The sequence below is a fragment of the Anolis sagrei genome, chromosome 2 (assembly GCF_037176765.1).
Source record: "Anolis sagrei isolate rAnoSag1 chromosome 2, rAnoSag1.mat, whole genome shotgun sequence".
NCBI lineage: Eukaryota > Metazoa > Chordata > Lepidosauria > Squamata > Dactyloidae > Anolis > Anolis sagrei.
In genome coordinates, this window is record NC_090022.1 from 66,981,480 (window position 1) to 67,003,647 (window position 22,168).

General features: G+C 39.8%; 1 protein-coding gene across 2 annotated transcripts in view; it reads left to right on the forward strand.

Annotated features, from left to right (window-relative positions):
• Nucleotides 1-22,168, forward strand: part of CENPP (centromere protein P) — a 178,526-nt gene that overhangs the window by 155,586 nt on the left and 772 nt on the right. For both annotated transcript variants that reach the window (XM_060765916.2, XM_067463593.1), the window contains exons 7-8: nt 20,059-20,138; nt 21,002-21,093. In XM_060765916.2, the coding sequence (XP_060621899.2) occupies nt 20,059-20,138; nt 21,002-21,093 (172 nt within the window). The remainder of the gene's footprint in view (nt 1-20,058; nt 20,139-21,001; nt 21,094-22,168) is intronic.

The window sequence follows — 22,168 nt, forward strand, 5'->3', positions numbered from 1 at the left end:
CCTTGATTAGAAGGCTCCTCAGCTCCTCCTCGCTTTCGGCCATCAGAGTGGTGTCATCTGCATATCTGAGGTTGTTAATGTTTCTTCCAGCAATTTTCACCCCAGCCTTGCATTCATCAAGCCCCGCACATCGCATGATGTGTTCTGCATACAAGTTAAAAAGGTTGGGTGAGAGGATGCAGCCTTGCCGTACGCCTTTCCCAATCTTGAACCAGTCTGTTGTTCCGTGGTCAGTTCTGACTGTTGCTACTTGGTCCTTGTACAGATTCCTCAGGAGAGAGACAAGGTAGCTTGGGATGCCCATCCCACTAAGAACTTGCCACAATTTATTATGATCCACACAGTCAAAGGCTTTAGAATAGTCAATGAAGCAAAAGTAGATGTTTTTCTGAAACTCCCTGCCTTTCTCCATTATCCAGCGGATATTGGCAATCTGGTCTCTCGTTCCTCTGCCTTTTCTGAACCCAGCTTGAACATCTGGCAACTCTCGCTCCATGTATTGCTGGAGTCTTCCTTGCAGGATCTTGAGCATTACCTTACTGGCATGAGAAATAAGGGCCACTGTACGGAAGTTGGAGCAGTCTTTCGCATTTCCCTTTTTTGGTATGGGGATATAAGTTGATTTTTTCCAGTCTGATGGCCATTCTTGTGTTTTCCATATTTGCTGGCAAATGGCATGCATCACCTTGACAGCATCATCTTTTAAGATTTTAAACAGTTCAGCTGGGATCCCGTCGTCTCCTGCTGCCTTGTTGTTAGCAATGCTTCTTAAGGCCCATTCAACCTCACTCCTCAGGATGTCTGGTTCTAATTCATTCACCACACCGTCAAAACTATCCTCAATATTGTTATCCTTCCTATACAGATATGTATAATACCATATTATTAGGAAGAAGTGATCTCACTTTCTTTGTGTTTTCCAAGCTCTAAGTAAAACTCATTCAGTACTTACATTCCTTGTTTGTTTTGCCAGGCCTTCCCTAACTTAGTTTGAACACATTTCCATTTTTTCACAGTGATGATATGAGATTGGGCAATAGTGCAATGAATCCACAAGAGTGCATTGACATAATGCATTCCATAATACATTCCAAACAAGTTTTATCTCACTTTGAGGAATGTTTTGCCAGCGTTTCGAGAGGACCAAACTAGTTATATTATTTTAAGCCTAAATAGGTGCATGTCTTATTATACTGTGGAACAACATCAGTCAGATGTTTCATATCAACCCCTCATGAATAACCCAAAGAGAAATTGTATTGATGTTACCATTGCAGAATGAGAGATAATATAAAATCTCTTGGGACTAGTGGTTTTCAACTTGATCATAAATTACCTAAATTACATGGGAACAGTGGAATAGTTCGATGTTTTCACAAAATCACATAGTGTAAACAAAAATGTATTGTGAAGAGCTGCAAAATGATCTCAGCAGGGTATATTACTTAGAAAAAATATGAATGAAGGAAAACATGATAGAAGTGTGCAACATTAAGCATGGACTTGGTGCTAGAACTGAGTCCTGTTGATTGAACTTGTACAGTGAAAGATTCCAGACAAATAATAAGGAATCATTCTTCATACAAATCATTTTTTAAATAAGCTTAACTAGAAGATTTTATGGCAGCAGAGAATGTGAATGGTTTCAAAATGAAATGCACATATTTATGGAGAATAGGGCTACCAGTTGCTATTGGGTCCAGTGTCATTATTCTTGTCTTGCCCTTATCAGAGTTAGTATGACTCTGTATAACATAGAAGAGTGTTCACGTGTGATATGCTTATGTCCTGCTTATGGGCTTCCCCCACACAATGCATGTGTGAACAGATTGTTGGGGTAAAGGTAAAGGTTTCCCCTGACATTAAGTCTAATTGTATCCTACTCTGGGGGTGGTACTTGTCTTCATTTCTAAGTCAAAAGAGCCAGCGTTGCCCGTAGACACCTCCAAGGTCATGTGGCCAGCATGACTGCATGGGCCATCATTACCTTCCCGCCAAGGTACCTATTGATCTACTCACATTTCATGTTTTCAAACTTCAAGGTTGGCAGAAGCTGGGCGTAACAGTTGGAGCTCACCCTGCTCCCTGGATTCGAACCGCCAACCTTTCAGTCAGCAAGTTTGGCAGCTCGGCGGTTTAACCCACTTCACTACCAAAGGGCCATTGCTGGGCTAGATAGATACGATACAGCATGATTCTTCTTACATTCTTGTGTATTTTACATCAAAAAATTTTCCCCAGGCTTTTGTCATAGTCGAACTACGGTAACCCAACTTTGCCTTCAATGTCAACCATGGATAATTTATAATGATGACTGTTTAATGAAGGCAAAGGGTTGTAATGGTTTCTTTCACTTAAGGAAAAACCTGTCAGTTTATTAAAACCCTGATTTCACATTCCATGGAATCATTTACACTAGCAAAGTGTAATTGAAGTCATGCGCTTATGTAATAAAACAATAGCCGTTCCAGCTGTATTCCACACACAGCAGAAGAAAAATCTTTGTTTACAATAAAGAACATAGATGAGAAACTTTGAGGTGAGGAAGAAATGTTTAAAAGACTAGAGGCCTGTCTGTGTCAGAACCACACAGAGATTTGAGCAAGATAAGGACCAGATGGTAAAGAGACAGGGCAGTCTCTAGGAAAAGTAACTGTGACTAATTGAAAGTTCAAAGCTTCAAATACTAAATACTAATATTGATTACATACATCTTCATAAACTTGCACATGTTTGTTTCTTAACACTTTCACTGTCTGTTCATATTAGCTGTGGCTGATCATGCTAAGCACAGTGAACCCACCACCACAACATATACAAAGACCCACATATCAGGGATCAGCCCAAGGCCCAGGTTCCCAATCCATGAATGCATGAAGTGGGGGACAAAGCTGGGATGAATGACAGGAACCCAAGGGTTAGAAATGTGGGGACAGCCTGGGAAGTGAATCTGTCACAAGGACCCAATACCTGAATTGGAACTAACACCTCAAGACAGCCTTGCAAGAAAATGCCAGTGCAGACAAGCAAGAATGAATGCTCTCGCATTTTGCAAAAAAAAAAAAAAAAAGCCAGGACCAATATCAGAGTGTCATCAAGATGGCAAAAGTTATTAATAAGGAAAGACAGTCTAGGCGAGGTTGCATTAGTTCTTTTGCCTGAACCTGCAGGGAAGGGTAAGATGCCCCTTCTCTCCCCTCTCTCCTGCTGAGTTAGCGGAGAACAAACTACTTCCTTCACTTTGCTCTTGGTTTGCAGCAAAGGAGGAAAGAGAGAGGAGGTAGGATAAACTGGGACCTTTTAAAAGCAGTGACAAAGTGGCTTGGCAGACAATTAATCAAGGCTGTCCCTTCCAAATCAGGATGGTTGAAAGGTATGTGACTGCTCCAAAGCTACTGAACTTCCATGAAAAACTACGTTGGTGCCTTGTTTGCTGTCCTGTGCGAAAGCAAATGATTTTTTAAAAATTCAGACTTTGGGCTATTAATCGTTTGCTACAGAAGGATATTTTAATTGGTCAGGGTTACTTTTCATTGATTCCAATGCTTTTAAACTAATGTAGATATAAAAAAATATTAATTTCATTTTTTAAAATTATTTTGGAAGGAGCCAAGCCTTACATTGTTTTAGTTTATGTTGTGAGGAATTTTGGACCTGCTATCAAAAAATACGACAGAATAGAAATGAAATAAATGAAGCCTTCATCCTGTGAAGGCCTAAATGCCCTAAAGACGCCAGCTCCTGCCTGATCTTGGAAGCTGGACAAGGTAAGCCCTGAATAGTACTTGGATGGGAGACCATCAACAAATACTGTCAGCTATGTTTTGGAGCAAGGAATTGGCAAAACCAATTGTAATTGCAATTTGAGGGCACATTGGCACACAGTATTGCCTGTGTAGCCTTCCTTCGTTTTCACAGCTTGTAAATAGTAACTTATAGTTCTTCATGTGGTCAAAGTGAATTACTGATGAAAATGAACCAAGATATAGAACAGAGATTGAGGTGGGGGTTTGTGCCTGCAGTCTACAATACAGCACTCATTATTTCTAAAGTGGATTTTCATAATTCTACTTATTCTGCCAGAGTTGTTGTTCATTCGTTCAGTTGTCTCCGACTCTTCGTGACCTCATGGACCAGTCCACGCCAGAGCTCCCTGTCAGCCGTCACCACCCCCAGCTCCTTCAAGGTCAGTCCAGTCACTTCAAGGATGCCATCCATCCATCTTTCCCTTGGTCGGCCCCTCTTCCTTTTGCCTTCCACTTTCCCCAGCATAATTGTCTTCTCTAGGCTTTGCTGTCTCCTCATGATGTGGCCAAAGTACTTCAACTTTGTCTCTAGTATCCTTCCCTCCAGTGAGCAGCCGGGCTTTATTTCCTGGAGGATGGACTGGTTGGATCTTCTCGCAGTCCAAGGCACTCTCAGAACTTTCCTCCAACACCACAGCTCAAAAGCATCGATCTTCCTTCGCTCAGCCTTCCCTAAGGTCCAGCTCTCACATCCGTAGGTGACTACAGGGAATACCATGGCTTTGACTAGGCGGATCTTTGTTGCCAGTCTGATTTCTCTACTCTTTACTATTTTACCAAGACTGGACATTGCTCTCCTCCCAAGAAGTAAGCGTCTTCTGATTTCCTGGCCACAGTCTGCATCTGCAGTAATCTTTGCGCCTAGAAATACAAAGTCTGTCACGGCCTCCATGTTTTCTCCATCTATTTCCCAGTTGTCAATCATTCTTGTTGCCATAATCTTGGGTTTTTTTATGTTTAGCTGCAACCCAGCTTTTGCACTTTCTTCTTTCACCTTGATTAGAAGGCTCCTCAGCTCCTCGCTTTCGGCCATCAGAGTGGTGTCATCTGCATATCTGAGGTTGTTAATGTTTCTTCCAGCAATTTTCACCCCAGCTTTGCATTCATCAAGCCCCGCACATCGCATGATGTGTTCTGCATACAAGTTAAAAAGGTTGGGTGAGAGTATGCAGCCTTGCCGTACGCCTTTCCCAATCTTGAACCAGTCTGTTGTTCCGTGGTCATTTCTTACTGTTGCTACTTGGTCCTTGTACAGATTCCTCAGGAGAGAGATAAGGTGGCTTGGTATGCCCATCCCACCAAGAACTTGCCACAATTTATTATGATCCACACAGTCAAAGGCTTTAGAATAGTCAGTGAAGCAAAAATAGATGTTTTTCTGAAACTCCCTGCCTTTCTCCATTATCCAGCGGATATTGGCAATCTGGTCTCTCGTTCCTCTGCCTTTTCTAAATCCAGCTTGAACATCTGGCAACTCTCGCTCCATGTATTGCTGGAGTCTTCCTTGCAGGATCTTGAGCATTACCTTACTGGCATGAGAAATAAGGGCCACTGTATGGAAGTTGGAGCAGTCTTTCGCATTTCCCTTTTTTGGTATGGGGATATAAGTTGATTTTTTCCAGTCTGATGGTATAATAAAATTAAAGGATATCTGGGCAGGGGGGAACAAAGAATCCCACCGCTGCCACCAGTATAATAGAAATTAAAGGCTGACCCTATGTTAAATATGTCAATGACCGATGTTATTGGTAGTATTAGCCGCCGCCACCTCAGAATTATTGGCCTGAGGAACCAAAGGTGTGAATGTGTTGTAGATAAGGTGTGTTTGAGCTCTTAATTCTTCTATTGCTTCTCCACTGGATGACTGGACTTTAAAATGGGTTTGACAGACTTGATTCTGAGGAGATTGATAGACTGAGGCATACACCAGTTAAAAGTGAACTGAGAAAGAGTTTATTGAACTTGGAACAAATATCACCTCATAGCATGAGGGGTACAGAAGCGTAATTCAGTTGGAGAGACTTAGTTACTTAAACAAGTAGTTCCACTGACAGTAAAGCTTTTATCAACTGTGAGATTCCTTAAACACACTGCTCTATCTTTAGAAACAGTAACACTTGGAGCACAGATCCCTATCTGTCTCTCCCACAGGGCAAATAAGCACTCTTATACTTTTCCTCGGTATAAACAGACAAGTCTCTCTGTTACTGATCCTACTAATACAGTAACCCTAGCCCTTGTCTGTCTGCTTATTCCCTATTCTAAAGGCTCACTTAAAACTTTCTTTCCCTGTCAGATTCCTACTGTAACTTCCTATCTTAACATTTCATCCTTCTGTGTCTGATGTCAAGACACTTCTCTCTCTCTGTCAAAAGCTGACAGCTTATTTCCCTCTCTCAACCGACTCCTCCCCCAATTGCTATACCCAATCAGGAGTTGGCTTGGCTCCTCCTCCTGTCTCTGCCTGCCTTCCAAGATGACAGCTACTGTCATGCAGGCTTTGGCCTTGTCGTCTTAAAGGTAGATTTCACCACAGATGGCCATTCTTGTGTTTTCCATATTTGCTGGCATATGGCATGCATCACCTTGACAGCATCCTTTTTTAAGATTTTAAACAGTTCAGCTGGGATCCCGTCGTCTCCTGCTGCCTTGTTGTTAGCAATGCTTCTTAAGGCCCATTCAACCTCACTCCTCAGGATGTCTCGTTCTAATTCATTCACCACACCGTCAAAGCTATCCTCGATATTATTATCCTTCCTATACAGATCTTCTGTATAGTCTCGCCACCTTCTCTTGATCTCTTCAGCTTCTGTCCCTGCCATCTTTGTTTCTTATCATACCAATTTTTGCCTGAAATTTACCTCCAATGTTTCTAATTTTCTGGAAGAGGTCTCTTGTCCTTCCTATTCTGTTTTCTGCCAGAGTACGATTCCCAAGTGTTTTTAACTGAATGTCTTTCATCATTCCTTTCCCTCTGTGTGAAGAGAAGGAGGTAATTTAAGTGAGTAAAAATGGCACCTTTGTTCATCATCAAACATCAAACAAAGCTATGGAAAATGCAACAGAAAGTTCTTAGGGCCAAAGTAAAATCATAGCATATATATGTCATAAGGGCCAATCTGGCTATGGGGAGGATGAGCAGGAGAGAAAAAGAAGAGCAACTTCTTTTGCCAGTCATAACACATTTCCCATATATTTTATTTATTTATTTATTTACAGCTTTTATATTCCGCCCTTCTCACCCCGCAGGGGAATCAGGGCGGATTACAGTGTACACATATATGGCAAACATTCAATGCCAATTTTGACGTACAGACATATACAGACTTACACAGAGGCTATTTAACTTTTTCTGGCCGCCAGGGGAGCTGTCGCTTTCATTGTCCATCTGCGACGCTGATGAAGTACCTCCGCATTCCTCGGATGCTTCCCCGCTGGAGTGCTTCTTTATGGCTTCATAAATTAGTTAATTTTAGCCTCCCCACACTTCTAAGGTGGTACCTTATTTTCCTACTTGACAGATGCAACTGTCTTTCGGGTTGCAAAGGTCAACAACAGGCTACACAATGGTTGGAAACCCACTCCAACCTGGGCTGGCTTCGAACTCATGACCTTTTGGTCAGAGTGATCTTAATGCAGCTGACACTCAGCCAGCTGCGCCACAATCCCCCAGCTGTGCCACAATGATCCGCTTTAAGAAAAGGGGGAGATCAATTTAACAATTGGACATAGTGAAAATCCAAGGGCGTATATATGTTATTCTAAGCTTACATTTCCCACACCAAACAAGTGTATACAGTGGGTTGGATCCAACAATAGCCTTCCACAGATGGAATTGCTTGTCCCATCCATGGGAGGTCTTGATTCAGGAGAGTGTTTCCATGGATTAAATGTGGGAGAGAACACTGTCTTTGCCAGTTCCCCCCTTATGGTTCTTGCCAAGTCTGAAGTGAACATTTGGAACATTTTTCTCAACATGGAGGTGGTAGCGTGAGGGAGAAAGAAAATTATATATATATATATCCCTCTTTTTTTTGCATCATCATGAATTCTAAGAAGAATTCAACTTGGGGGGCTTCCCAACAGCAGAACAGAATTGGTAGATCCCATCCAATGTAAAAAAAAAAAAAATCTTCAGAAGTGTCAGTGTAACCCGCACATGCCTGTGGCTGTAAATCTTATTTATTTTATTCTCAAGCCCAAAATAAAGAATTTCAAAAGCTCTTTCCTTGCAGAAAGGGATCGGGATTGTTCTTATGAAATTTCCAATAATTTTTTTGCATTTCATGAAAAATTTGCAAACTAAAATTACTTCTTTTCCCCGACAAACAATATATTGTTCACCAAAGAATATTTTGAGTGAGCCAAATGATTGTGAGGTGATTCTGCCTTATGAGCTGGTAAAACTATATAGAAATGATTACTTTATACGACATGGCCAATTGGACAATGTAATTTTTTTTAATCCTGGTAAAAAAAAATCATTTCTCCACCACCCCCTTCCACTTGCTGAAATTATAAATAGTTTTCAGCATTCTTCAATCTTAGAATCATAGAGTTGGAAGAGACCTTGGGGGCCATGCAGTCCAACCCCTGCCAAGAAGTGAGAAAATCATATTCAAAGCACCCCGACAGATGGCCATCCAGCCTCTGTTTAAAAGCCTCCAAAGAAGGAGCTTCCACCACACTCTGGGGCAGAGAGTTCCACTGCTGAACAGCTCTCACAGTCAGGAAATTCTTCCTAATGTTCAGGTGGAATCTCCTTTCCTGTAGTTTGACACCGTTGTTCTGCCTCCTAGTCTCCAGGGCAGCAGAAAACAAAGTTGCTCTCTCCTCCCTATGACTTCCCCTTCCATATTTATGCATGGATATCATGTCTCCTCCCAGCCTCTTCTCCTTCTTCTTCTGTTTATTTATACCCCATTTTATCTCTCCCAAAGGAGACTCAAAGCAGCTTGCAATTAAAAGTATGACCACATAATTTAAAATATATAAATATATAAATATGCAAACATTAAACAGAATTAAACATAACACTTTTAAAATTTAGTTAAAATTCATTAAAACATATTCAGAGCTAAAAAGCATAGCACTCCCTGATTTGCATAAAAAGAATATTTATAAGTCTAATTTACACCCATACAAACACGGCACAAGTAAGGAGAACTAGTTCTTAGGACTTCTTTGGGATGGCATCTCGTATTCTTTTAGTTCCCTGCCCAGAATGTCCATTAACAGATTTTTCAGAGCTTTCAGAATGACTTAAAACATTCTGGAAGCCTTTTAGATTGTCAGTCTAATTGGAACTGCAGATTTAGCTTTTTAAGAGCTTCCCTTTCATTTTGTCTGTTGTATTTCAACATTTTCACCTTCAGTTTCGTAAATCATTACGAGAAAATTTTGAGCTGAGCACTCTGCTGAAAATGCCTACATAAAGTCATACAAAAAGTATTTTTAAAAACTCGTAAGTGGCCCTGATCACACTTTGTATCTACTGATTTGAAAAACAATAAAACAAACCAGCAAAAGCCCAAATTATTATGAAGACATTTTGAGGTAGTAAACAATATATGGTAAATGATTGGCTTTGACTTAAAGATCTGGGGGGAAAGACTGGAAAGATTCCAGATTCCATTTTTAACACTAGAAATGTTATTATACTATGCACTAGATCTATAACATTGCCCACAATTCTACTATGTTTTGTCTGTTCCTACAGCTACATGGCATTATGGTATTTATACTAATACAATGAATAGTGATTTAATTCTTTTAAAAAGCAGAACTGGGCAGTATTGCGGTCATACTATATACCTTGCTGTCCTGTCAATCAAAGGTGCTATATTGCACCATCATTTATCATTCTTCTCCTATTGTCTTTTGGTAAATCATAGTTACCCTTAAGGAATATGTTGATCTAGTGCAGTGGTTCCCAACCCTTGGTCCTCCCAGAAATCCCAGTCATCTTACCAGCTGTTAGGAATTGTGGGAACTGAAGTCCAAAACACCTAGAGGACCAAAGGTTGGGAACCACTGATCTAGTGGAAAACAGATCTAATATATGAAACAAGATCCTAATTACTGACTATAAGAACATTAAAGGTGGGACAGTCCATTAAAAACAAGCATAATTAATTTTTTTCACTTTAGCTTTTAATTTGTTCCAGTAGATACCAAAGGGTAACCTTCTAAGTGAAACAAGGAGAAGGCTCTGTACCTATTTCCTGTCACTATTAAGCAGGGTTACCAACTACCAACATGAATCAGAAACCTTTATAAAAGTTATGGATGTGTAGTCTAGAGTGGATAATCATATTCACAAACTCCATGTAGCCCCTAGTCTAGTGGTTCCTAATCCCTGCTTACAGGGAAGCAGCCATTGTAATTGTTGGGTCTCTCTTCCCCTGTCAGTCAGGAAACAGCTGCACAACACTTCCACCCTCCTCAAGCTATTCATCTCCAGCATGAGAGGGAATTGCCACATGAACCCTTCTCCCTCTTCCAGGAGCAATTGGAAATAGCAGTCAAGTGCTTCCCAAACAACAGGGAGGCAGACTCTTGTCAATCACAGCAGCTGCTGCATGGCAAAGAGAGATTGGGACGAGATTAATTGGTAGCATTGTAACTACAGTGCTCACACATAAATCCTATAGAGGATTCCAAACAGTGTCCTTAAAAGCTGAGGAAACAGCAGTTTTAAAATATTGGGTGCTTTGATTCCATACTTTTGGTTTCTATTAAAGAAAGTGTCCGTAACTACATAGAGTTGTTTTTATAGCTTGTAAAATTCTTAACAGTGGTGGTAGAGTGTCTGCATTTAATATTTTCCATGTGCTGTGTACCAAACAGTCCTCGACTCCATTCTATGTAAAGTTGCTGACTATGTTAATTGCATTTAAAATATAAGATTAATGAGTCTTTATTTACATTCTTTATTCAGATGGTTTTAATTTAAAAGCCCTTGAGGTTTGAGCCTTAATCTATCACTTTTTCCAGTAACAAAAACACCCAAACCCTGCGAGTGCTATTTCTTTCCTACTTCATATTGCTGGTTCAGTAGCTCCATTTGTGAAGATATGTGAAATAGGAAGTTGTGGCACACACTTTACATAGTCAGATTTCAGATTTGTTTACTTTGACTCTAATGTTTAATGACTAGGCAGCAATATTTGCATTTCAGATGATAACAAAGCAATGTTTTCATTACAGGATGCTATATTATAAGAGGGCGTAACCCAAAGCATCCCATCTTCTTTCATTGCACGACTTTTCAGGAATTGAGTCATTTAGCATTTCATATCAGTATTTAAGTTTTGCTGTGAATTTCTGGTGACATGCTTTTTAAAGCCTGAAAGTAATTACAAATATCTATAAAACTAGTTACAAATATCTAGTTATATACAGGTAATGTTTCAAATTCTGCAGCATTGCTGGTCACAGCTGACCTCCAGCTAGAGCACTCAAGGACCAGGTCTTCCCAATTCTCGGTGTCTATTCCACAGTTTTAAGGTTGGCTTTGAGCCCATCTTTAAATCTCTTTTCCTGTCCTCCAACATTCCTTTTTCCGTTCTTGAGTTCGGAGTAGAGCAACTGCTTTGGGAGATGGTGGTCAGGCATTCGGACAATGTGGCCGGTCCAGCTGAGTTGATGGCGGAATACCATCAATTCAATGCTGGTGGTCTTTGCTTCTTCCAGCATGCTGAGTTTTGTCCACCTGTCTTCCCAAGAGTCTTGCAGGATTTTTCAGAGGCAATGCTGATGGAATTGTTCCAGGAGTTGCATGTGACGTCTGTAGATAATCCACGTTTCGCAGGGAGGACAATAGCTTTATAAACAAGCACCTTGGTATCCCTATGGATGTCCTGGTCCTCTAACACTGTCTGTTTCATTCATTAAAATGTTGCACTTGCAGAGCTCAGGCGGTGTTGTATTTCAGTGTTAATGTTGACTTTTTTGGAGAGGCAGCTGCCAACAAGGTAACGGAAATGATCAACATTTTCTAACATTGCACCACTCTAAACATTACAGCACTCAAAGTAGCTGTGCTTAATAAAAGGTTTTAACTCCACATCCATCCATCCCTAGGAGTCAAGGCAAGGCAGCATTGTTCCAGAGACTGTATTTGACTTCAGATTTTCTAATCACTTATTTTGGCCATAAGCTGTTTCTCTGTACTTAATTTGATCCTGTTCCAACAAAAATCAGCTCTGTACTGTTTTTTTACTCTGTGGTCTCTGCCCCTAAGGCAGTCTGTGGTGATGTGATACCAGAATTTGCTGCACTGAATCAATTCTAATTTGTCTTCTATAGTTCATTTGCTGGTTTGCAATCTCTAAATGGCACATATCACATTCACTAAATTGTATTAGGATGCTAAAGATGATTTTCAAGACAATGTGCTGTGAAAGTAGAATACGATCATCCAGTAGTTGTTTTCCAAAGTGCATAACTGTTGTATTTTATATAACCCACGTGTGAGGGGGAAAGCACTACCAAATAAAAAGTGTTTTAGATGGCAAATTCAGACCAAAGTGGATATGTTCTTGCTCCCTTCAAGTTGGTTTTGGCAGATACCATGGCTGACTGTTCACTGCTTCTGAGGGACTTGGAAAACAATCCCAGACATGGCAATTACTTAATGTTTCTAAGATCTGAGAAACATCCATTTCAGCTCTCAACTTGCCACAATATAAGCAGCCCCTGGAAAAATGAGACATTTTCAAATGAAGCTGAGTGCAGCTCCAACCAAACATACTTTCCATTTCCTCAGTGCTTCCAGTAACAATATGGTGTCTATTCTGGGGTGTCTGACATGCCCTTTTTTCTAGGCCAGCCAAGCGGTAGGATGAATTCATTGCTTTGCCCTTCTTTGCTGCTTTTCTGTCATCTCAGAAATCTGGTTGTGTTTCCCCATTCATTTAAAAAGTAATTGGAACTTTACAAATATTGGCATCAAAATGAGACAAACATATTTTCATTGCAGCATTGATAGTGCTGGTGTTTTTTAAGCACCACTTCCCAATTCTCTTCTGTTTGGCATGATTACAAATTAATTAAATGGAAAAACCCCTTTTGCCAAAGAAATGTGTTTGAAAGGGATTAGCCAAAAGGATCTTCTTTACTTGGAAATAAATTTGTTCAACAGAGGCCTGCATGCCTTGAGAAACACATGACAGCACAGTGAGGGGTCAAAACTGGAATGCTGTCTCTTCTGCATCTCCCCTTTGGCAACTCAAATTGGGCTTAGTGAGTGAATAGTAGGTGATAGTTCACCAAGTGACCGTTTAGTACACTAATGTAAGCAATGATTAGGCCAGCCATCTGTCCTATAAGGCTTTTCAAGAGCATACAGGTACATGCCTTCCTGAGCAAGTACATAGATACCATGATCATTTGCATTACCACCTGTCAAACTATATGAAGTGGGTGAACTTTATATAAAGCCTGTAACTAACAAGTCTTCATTTTAGGATTTCAAACATCCTATGTAATAGAACAGCTTTTGGTTGCCCCCATTCTCCTTAAATTACTCCATTCAAGTTGCCATTTTTTTATTTTTATAGAAAAAGCTTCATAGTCTTAAGAGTTTTTCTTTAAGAATATAGGAGGAATTATGCTGGATCCAACAAAAGTCCTATCTAGTCTGCTTTTGTGTTGACATAGTAACCCACAAGAGGTTTCTGGAAAATCTATAATCAGGACCACCATCAGCATCCGGTTCAGGTCTTGCAGACTCAGAGACTCAGAGATGTGGCCTCCTTTGATTAAATCTGTCCCTTTGTAATGCGGCCCTCCTCTTTTTCCATTGTCTTTTCTAGTGAGATGTTTTTTGATGATGTGGCCAAAGTACAAATATCTCAATTTAGTCATCTTGGCTTAACCTTGATTTCCTCTAAGACCCATTTATTTGTCTTGTTAGCAGTCCATAGTATTTTAACAGGACCATGAGTTGATTTTCTTCCCATCACCTTTCTTCACTATCCAACATTCACAATCAAACATAGAAATTGGAAATATGATCTTTCCTTTGAACTTTGTTCCTTGACTTTATTTAGTAGCCATTCCAACTCTGATATTTTTTGCTAGTAGTTTAGTGGTATCTGCATTGTCTTAAATTGTTGGTGTTCCTTCCTCCAATTTTCACACCTAAGAGCCTAATCCTACTTTATGCATGATATTCTCAGCATACAAGCTAACAGGTAGGGTAGCCACCAATAACTTTACCCTTGTTGGATTTATCAAAAACCTTTTTAGTGCTGTCCAAGTTGCTGGATTCCATAGTTTAACTGCCCACTTCATTTTGTCTGTCCTGAATCTCCCACTTCAGCACCAGTTGATGTCATCTCAGAATATTTTCTCCAGAAATTGCAAAATGTTCATATTCCATTGTTTTTTAGATAAGGTGTTTTTTGGGTCATTGAGGAAATTCATAGTCATACTCATAATGAGTGAAAACAACAGAAAGAGATAGTTCTGTAGTATAATGGAGTCTCAACAGCAGGCTAGTTGCAATACGGAGGGAAGAAATGGAGGAGTCACAACAATATACTTTTTCTACAGACCATTTTGTGCTCCAGTCTATATGTTCCTTTGTTCCCTGACTATTTTGATCTTTTGAAAAGGACAGAAGAAACTAAGTACAAGCACAAAAGATTGTGAATAAATGATTATTGCTCAAATTTTGTAACACTCTCTTATTGGTTGGAAAATGCACATCCAAGAGGAAGGACTTGATAAGTGGTTTTCTCCAACTATGCTGTTGCAGTGTCTGAGACGTGCCCTTGCAGGAGCTTTCCTCCAATGTGGAAAGAAGGATTCTTCCAGGTATAGGTCTCCAGCAACAAGGACGATCTGGACTGAATAGATTTCTCCCTTATATGCCAAGTTTAAAAGCATATACGAGTATATATAGTTTTTGTCTAGCAGTAGGATCCAACTTCAAATGTGCAGAACAATTATGAAAAATGCTTAACACGGCATCTGGGTTTATTTGTATGCTAAACTGAAACATGTGTTTTGTATTACTGGAAATCTTTTCCCTTGGTCTGTCCAATGTGAACGGAAGATCTTTCTTGAAGTCTCCCTAAGGTATGAAAACATTCAAAGATGAATGATAGGTTTGCACCATGATTATGCAAGTTTTTTCATTCCCATCAAGAAATACCAATACGATACTTTAAATTAAAAAAAAACAGGACTCCTGAGAGGTCCAGTGCATCCCATCATATATATCCAGGTCTCTGTGAAGAAAAGTCTTTTGAAGATATTATACTCTTGAAGATATTATTGAAAAACCCATTTCCTCAGTCTAAGAAAAATACTGCACATTTTTGGAAAATTGTGGATTGCATCTGAAATTCTCTTAAAATGAATTTTGATTTCTTTTTAGTTGGGTATGCTTTATAGGATTTGACTAAATGTCCCAAAGGCATCAACTCTCATCTGATCATAGAAGCTAAACAGGATCAATCCTGGTTAGTGCTTAGATGGGAGAACACCAATGAATAACAGGGCTGCAGTCTATAAGTATTTCACAGAAAAACTGGCAAAATCACTTCTGAGGATTTGTTGCCTAAAGAAAGCTGTTGGATCAACAAAAGTCAATCGACAGGTTGAATGCAAATACACACACATGGTTTATCAGATTGTGAGCAATTGACCCACATCTGAATTGTAAAACAAAGGGGAACACTCCTTCCTTGCTTGCTTGCTTCCTTTCCCACAGTTGATTCCATGCTAGAGTAAAACTTATTCTGGGAACATAAGCAATGTGTGCTTTCAAATTGTCTATCAATTTATAGTGTCCCCATGAATATAACAAGCAGTGAATTTCTAGATGCTGAAAACTGTAACTGTCTTTTTATGTGTACTGTACACCGCCATGAGTCGCCCGTAAGGGCTGAGAATGGCGGTCAATAAGTGCATCTAATTAATAAATAAATAAATAAATAAAACTCAATAAATTGTTTGCCTTCCCCTGAACATAATGTTGGTATTCCGTGGTGATCTCATTTTCAAGAACTAACCAGCCTTAACTTGCTTAGTTTTTGTGATCAGGCAGGATCTGGTGCCTCCGGGGTGTTTAGAATGCTAGCAGAGCACCTCAGAAACCAGTAAGTGGCTGTGGTATCTCTTCTATTTGCCTTCTTTTAATAGCATGGTCACTACTCATTGGAGTTGTTCAGTGATGATTCATTGGATTTCCATCCATATTTTTACAACTTTCAATTAATGTAGTGGTTCTCAACTTGTGGGTCCCCAGGTGTTTTAGTCTACAACTTCCAGAAGTCCCAGCCAGTTACCAGCTGTTAGGATTTCTGGAGTTGAAGGCCAAAACATCTGGGGACTCACAAGTTCGGAACTACTGAATTAAGGTCTGTGGCTGTTATTTGTGTGCACAATGGGATCTCTCAGAAAATTCTTTTGAGTTTTGTTTTATATATTTTCTTTGAGGAAATCCTTTGAGAAATCTACTCCAAGCAAAGCCCTGAATCCCTTTGGGGAGCTAGAGCAGAATATATTATATTATAAAGCAAAAACAGCCTGAATTTCAAAAACTGTTGCTCACTAAGAAGCAATTCTCCCTCCAAAGACCCAATCCTTATTCAGTCTCAGTCTGATGAGATTTCTGGTTAGATTAGCCTCCACTCTGTACACTTGCCATAAAGACTTGAAAACTTGGATGTTCCAATGTGTCTTTGAATAGCAGTTTAGCTCCTGATCAGGTCTGTTCAGCCCTAACCTATTGTTTTGGTTTTTTCCAGCACCTTACTTCCAGCCCCAGCCCTATTGTTCTGCGTTTTTTCACAAGCCTTGCCCTGCCATCTTGAATCTCAACATGCCCACTTTTTCCAGTTACTGGGGTTGATGTTGATTGATATGTTTTATATTTTTACTTTCCTGGCTCTAATTGTTTTAATTACATTGTTTATTTTTATGTTTTTAATTACATAAGTTTGAATTCCTTGTTTAGGCTGGGCTTGGTCCCCACACAAGCTGTCCAGAGTCCCTTTGGGGAGATGGTGGCGGGATATAAGAATAAAGATATTATTATTATTATTATTATTATTATTATTATTATTATTATTTGAAACACAACAAGATGAGTCCACAGCAAACAAAATCATTCTGCCGGCTGTTGTATTGGATCACACGTCGGACACTTCCCAAGTGTCTAGGGCCATGTGATGTATCAGTGAATAATGCATGCAGATCCTAGTAGGGTAGCCTTTTGCAGCTGACAGATGGTAATTTTGTCAGCACCGATTGTGTTTAAGTGCAAGCCAAGGTCTTTAGGCATTGCACCCAGTGTGCCGATTACCACTGGGACCACCTTTACTGGCTTGTGCCGGAGTCTTTGAAGTTCGATCTTTAAATTTCCTTGTATCATGTCAGCTTTTCTGGTTGTTTCTCTTCAATCCTGCTGTTGCCTGGGATTGCAACATATTATGCCACCCTACTACAGATTTTTCTTGACAAGATGTATTTAGAGGTTTGCCATTGCCTTTTATGGGCATGTCATACTTTCTAAGTGCTTACAGATTGTCTCTTTAATGATCTGCTCCAGAAGTTTTCCTGCTATTGATCTCAAGCTGGGTAGGTGGTAATTGTTTGGGCCCTCTTTCCTCCCCTTTTTGAAGATGGGGAACTCCTCCAAAAATTCTCAAAGATTCTGCCAGGAGGGGAGTTACAAGAAATTGAATGAAAAGATAAATGACAATAATGGCAGTTGTGTCAAAATCATGACCAAGGAGTGATTGTGAATATAAAACAGTTACTTAAATTTGCTCACCTGTAACTGTTTTGTGTTCACAATCTCTATTACTCAAGATTTTGACACCATTCCCACAATGATAACTCCCCACCACAACCAGCCAATTATGAGGGGTTGAAAGAGAAACCCAGTGGAAATATGTTGTCTAAACTCTATTGAAATGTTATAGGATTGTGATAAGATTGTGGTTTGCAATATAAAATGAGAAGACCCAAATGTTAAGGAGATTGAGGCCCATTCCGCTAGTGATTGAAACACACTTGAATGGCATTTCCATCACATTTGTGGAAGCTAGACCAGGAGAAGTTACTTAGTTAAGTGTACATAACCAAGGAGCTGATTCAGCATTCTGGCCATGTTACATTTTTTTCTTGGCAGAGTACATCCATGTGCTTTGCATTAGCTGTTTAAAAAAAAATAGAAAAGCTTATGAAATATGAAAACAGTTTCACTTAAATCACTGTTCCCATATCAAAGCATTAAGAGGTGAAAACCTATTGAGGGTGTTTCTTTGAAATGCACAGGAGACACATTATTCTGCACAATTCCAGCTCCATCTGGAGTACAGAAATGGCTACCACATGGCCCTACGTATTCTTGTGGCTTGGAGATGCCAAGCGAAAGAAACAGATGCTGTTGAAGAATTCTGACCCAACAAAGAAAAAAGGGAGAGTGTTGCTGGTGGAGTCCATATGAGCAAGAGATGCAACAGACCTTATGCCATAGCAACAAGAGATTTCTTCCCACTATAAAAAAAACAGATACTGGGGATTGGCATGGCATCCTACTGGAGTGAGAGGAATATAGAAGCTGTTGATCTGATTGTAGTGGAGTAAGAGCCCATTACGAACTCTTGACCTCAGGCAACTGACATTGATAATGGGAAACTATCATTTGTGCATCTTGCAGACTTGTAGATAGGGGACTTGTGGGGAAATGTAATATTCCTTGCGTGCGTGCCTGTCAACGTATGACTACCACAGGAGTTTCATAGGATTTTCCTAGGCAAGGGACATTTGGAGGTAATTTTGTCAGTTCCTTTGTCTAAAACACAACTTACTGCACCTGGTATTCATTGGCCATCTCCCAGCCAAGCATTAACCAGGGCTGACCCTGCTTAGCTTCCAAGATTAGACAGGAGCGGGTGCCTTCATTCCCTATAGATCCCAAAAGTACTCTGACAACTACTGTCAATTTTAGGGTGATTCCTAAAATTGCTATATGCCTTTCTTTGTGGCAAGGCATATAGCACTGATCATGGACAGAGAGATGTCTTTGAATTTGACAACTCTGGATATATTTTATTTAACATGCCTTCTGTAGTGATACTTGTGAAGGACTTTCTTCCTTTTCATACATAATATTGCTAGGACAAAATTTGTTAGTAATTTAAAGCATAATATTGAAACTGTTTTGTTGTACTTGATGGTTTTGCACTGAATGTGGATTCGAGTTCCTCTCTTCTTGTCTGTTATCTTTTTTATGCTAACCCTTCTTTTTCTCCCTGTGGGACCAAATATGATTCTAATCATAGATTAAAACAAATTGCAACAAAAACACTATGAGTATAATTTCAAAAGTTTACATTTTATTCTAATGAAATAACTTTCATTTAAACTTGTTGGATTGGTGTAGATTCCCAGCATACTAGACCTTTTTCTGGGAAAGATGAAAACTGAATCAGTTAAGGCTCAGTCTCCTTTAGCAGGATCAACAAGTGAATGTGCTGTTGGTCTCTCTGACAATAGTTTCAGCAAAATGATACAAATCAATATTCATGGAAAACCTGGATTCCCAAAAAAGAGTTTCAAGTGAAAGGGCAATGAACCTGCCAATATCTTGAGATCTTCAGCAAGGCCCTTCTCTCTATTCCATGAACCTTGATGAGAAGGAACCTGCTGTATTGTCTGGTTTTGTTGCTATTGCTGTCCTTAGTGGGTATATGTTTAAATGTCTTCCAGCTGTATTTACAGTTCATATATTTTTAAATTTTTGTGTGTATTAATGAGATAGAACTTTAATTTGTTTAACTTTGTAAGCTGCCTGGAGTCCAAGAGCGGAGGTAAAAAAAATAGAATCATTATCTGACAATATAGTAATACATTAACATACATAACACCTCCCAACAAAGGATTCCCTCAGGCAGGAAGCAGCCAGGCTTTGAAGCTGCAAGGCTATTCAATGCTAATCAAGCTGGCCAATTGCAGCATTCACACTTGCCTCAAATACACAAGAGTTTTTTCCCACCCTGAACATTCCACAGGTATATAAGCCTCACTTGCCTAGTTTCCAACAAAGCTCACAAACCTCTGAGGATGCCTGCCACAGATTTAAGTGAAACATCAGGAGAAAATGCTTCTGGAGCATGGCCATACAGCCTGGAAAACTCACAGCAACCCAGTAACATACATTTATTTAATCTGACATGTATATTACTTTGGAGACAGAACCAAATATTGTTCTTTTTGTTTTTGGCAGAGCAAGTATCCCGAAGTTGTTGTACTTCCTGAAGGATCATCTGGCAATTACATGCTCCTAAGAAACAAGCAGCTTCCTGGGTAAAAGCATTTTTGTGATGTATTTTGATATCTGCATGTCCTGAAATTTTCTCTTTTGTGGGATACTATTGAGTATATGTAGGCTAGGAATACTATTGTTTTTTTGTAGACTACACTGGCAGCAAAGCTGGTGATACAGAAGTCTTGTAAAGCAATAAGTGATGCAATTCCCCCATTTGTATGTTTCCCAGGGGTTCAGGAAGGAGGCTTTACTGCTCAAAGCAAATGTGTTTTCTTGATCTAATTCAGTTGGCTTGCCAAATTCAGGTCCTCTTGGGTAGAGCACAGCTCAGGCCACATTCTTTCCAAAGGCATTATATAGACACTCTACAGTTCAGAACAGATGCCATGTTTTCCTTCTACCTTGGTTCTCTTTAGACAACATTGTCTCCAGCAAACTTTTTTCCTCAAGGAATAAGAAGGCAGAATATGCCAGTGGTTAGAGTAGGTATTTATGCTAGAAGTCTGGATGTTTGAGACTCTTTGTCTCTTCCCTTTAGTTAATCAAAAACTTTGCAATATCCTGGCTATTCCAGTAACTTGCATAGCCTTATCCTTAGGTGAACTGCAGTTGATATAATAGTCTGGTCCTGTATTGTTTTGTCAGATATCACTGATTTTTTTAAATGCTTACTTAACCCTTTTAATTGCTGAATGTCAGGAAGCTATTTCAGGCACACGCATTCAGAACAGCTGGGGGATGTGCTTGTGTGAGAGGACTGTATGTGTACATACATATTGATTCAATAGCGCTGAGACAAGAGTCTAGGATAAAATCATTGCTGCAGCCAACTTCATGGCACTTGCCTCAGACAGAATGCTGCATTAGCTCTTCAATATGTGATATTCTTTGCCTTCTATAGGCTTGAACTAATGATTGTTTGGAAGATACGTGTAGATGAAGAAGGAAATCTTACACCAGCTTTGGATCTCCTACACAAAATACCAGTGTCAGGTATGCTTATGTATTGAGCACGTTCACACAAGTATGATAAGCCACAATTTATGTAAATCGTGGCTTGTTGTCCTTGCAGATCTCATAGCAGATGGCCTCACTAACTATGACTTGTCTTCCACATTCCCAACCCTGGTATCTTATCTCAGAGGCCTGTGCAATACTGCTGGCTCAAACTCTGTGCACCACAACTTTGTATTGGATTGTTCCCTAAAAGAACAGAGGCTTCTTCACCCCTCATTGTGCCTTGGGAAAATAAAGCCGAACTGCTATAAAGTCATAGCAGAACTGGCTCTTACAAGGTTTTCGATCCTTTTGCTTAAAAATATTTCCATCAGTCACAATTCTTTTTCATTAAGTGAAACTTTTGGAGCGGTCCTCTTATTTACTTGTATTTATTACTCTTATTTACATTTACTTCCCACTCTAGCAGGTGAAAGAGATCCCATAAACCTCCCAGCTACTGTATATAATGGGTGGTTGTGGGGGGACTTCGGTTTCTTGTTTACCACTCTAGAATCACAAAGTGTCCCCCTCTCTGTCCCAAAAAACAACTAAAAGGGAATTAATTGCAGAATTAAGCTCAAAGCCTGACTTTTGGAGACAGACCAGAGTAGCTGGTGATGGTACCATGTGGACATTATATTTGTAATGCTCATTTGCCTTAATGATAGAGTTGGAAATTGTTTGACAGAGAATCCTGCACAGGGAGATGTATGTAGATTATGTAGCTCCATCTCCATAGCTGTCTCCTGGTGCTACCCAAAAAATCTCATTTTGTAAGCGTTGTAGGCCTTCCAATCCAGGTATTTTTGTGTTGTCGGTGGTGACATGTCCACTTGTCTTCCTGAAGGTCAGTGGATCCCAACCTGTGTGTCCCCAGATGTTTTGGCCAACAACTACCAGAAATCCCAGCCAGTTTACCAGCTGGGAGTTGAAGGCCAAACATCTGGAGATCCACAGGTTGAGAACCACTGCTATAGGTGGACACATCTGCAGATCTCTGGGAGTCCTTGTATTCAGATTACATTCTTGTCCTGCTATGGGAATTAGCTATATGTGCCATCTCTCACCC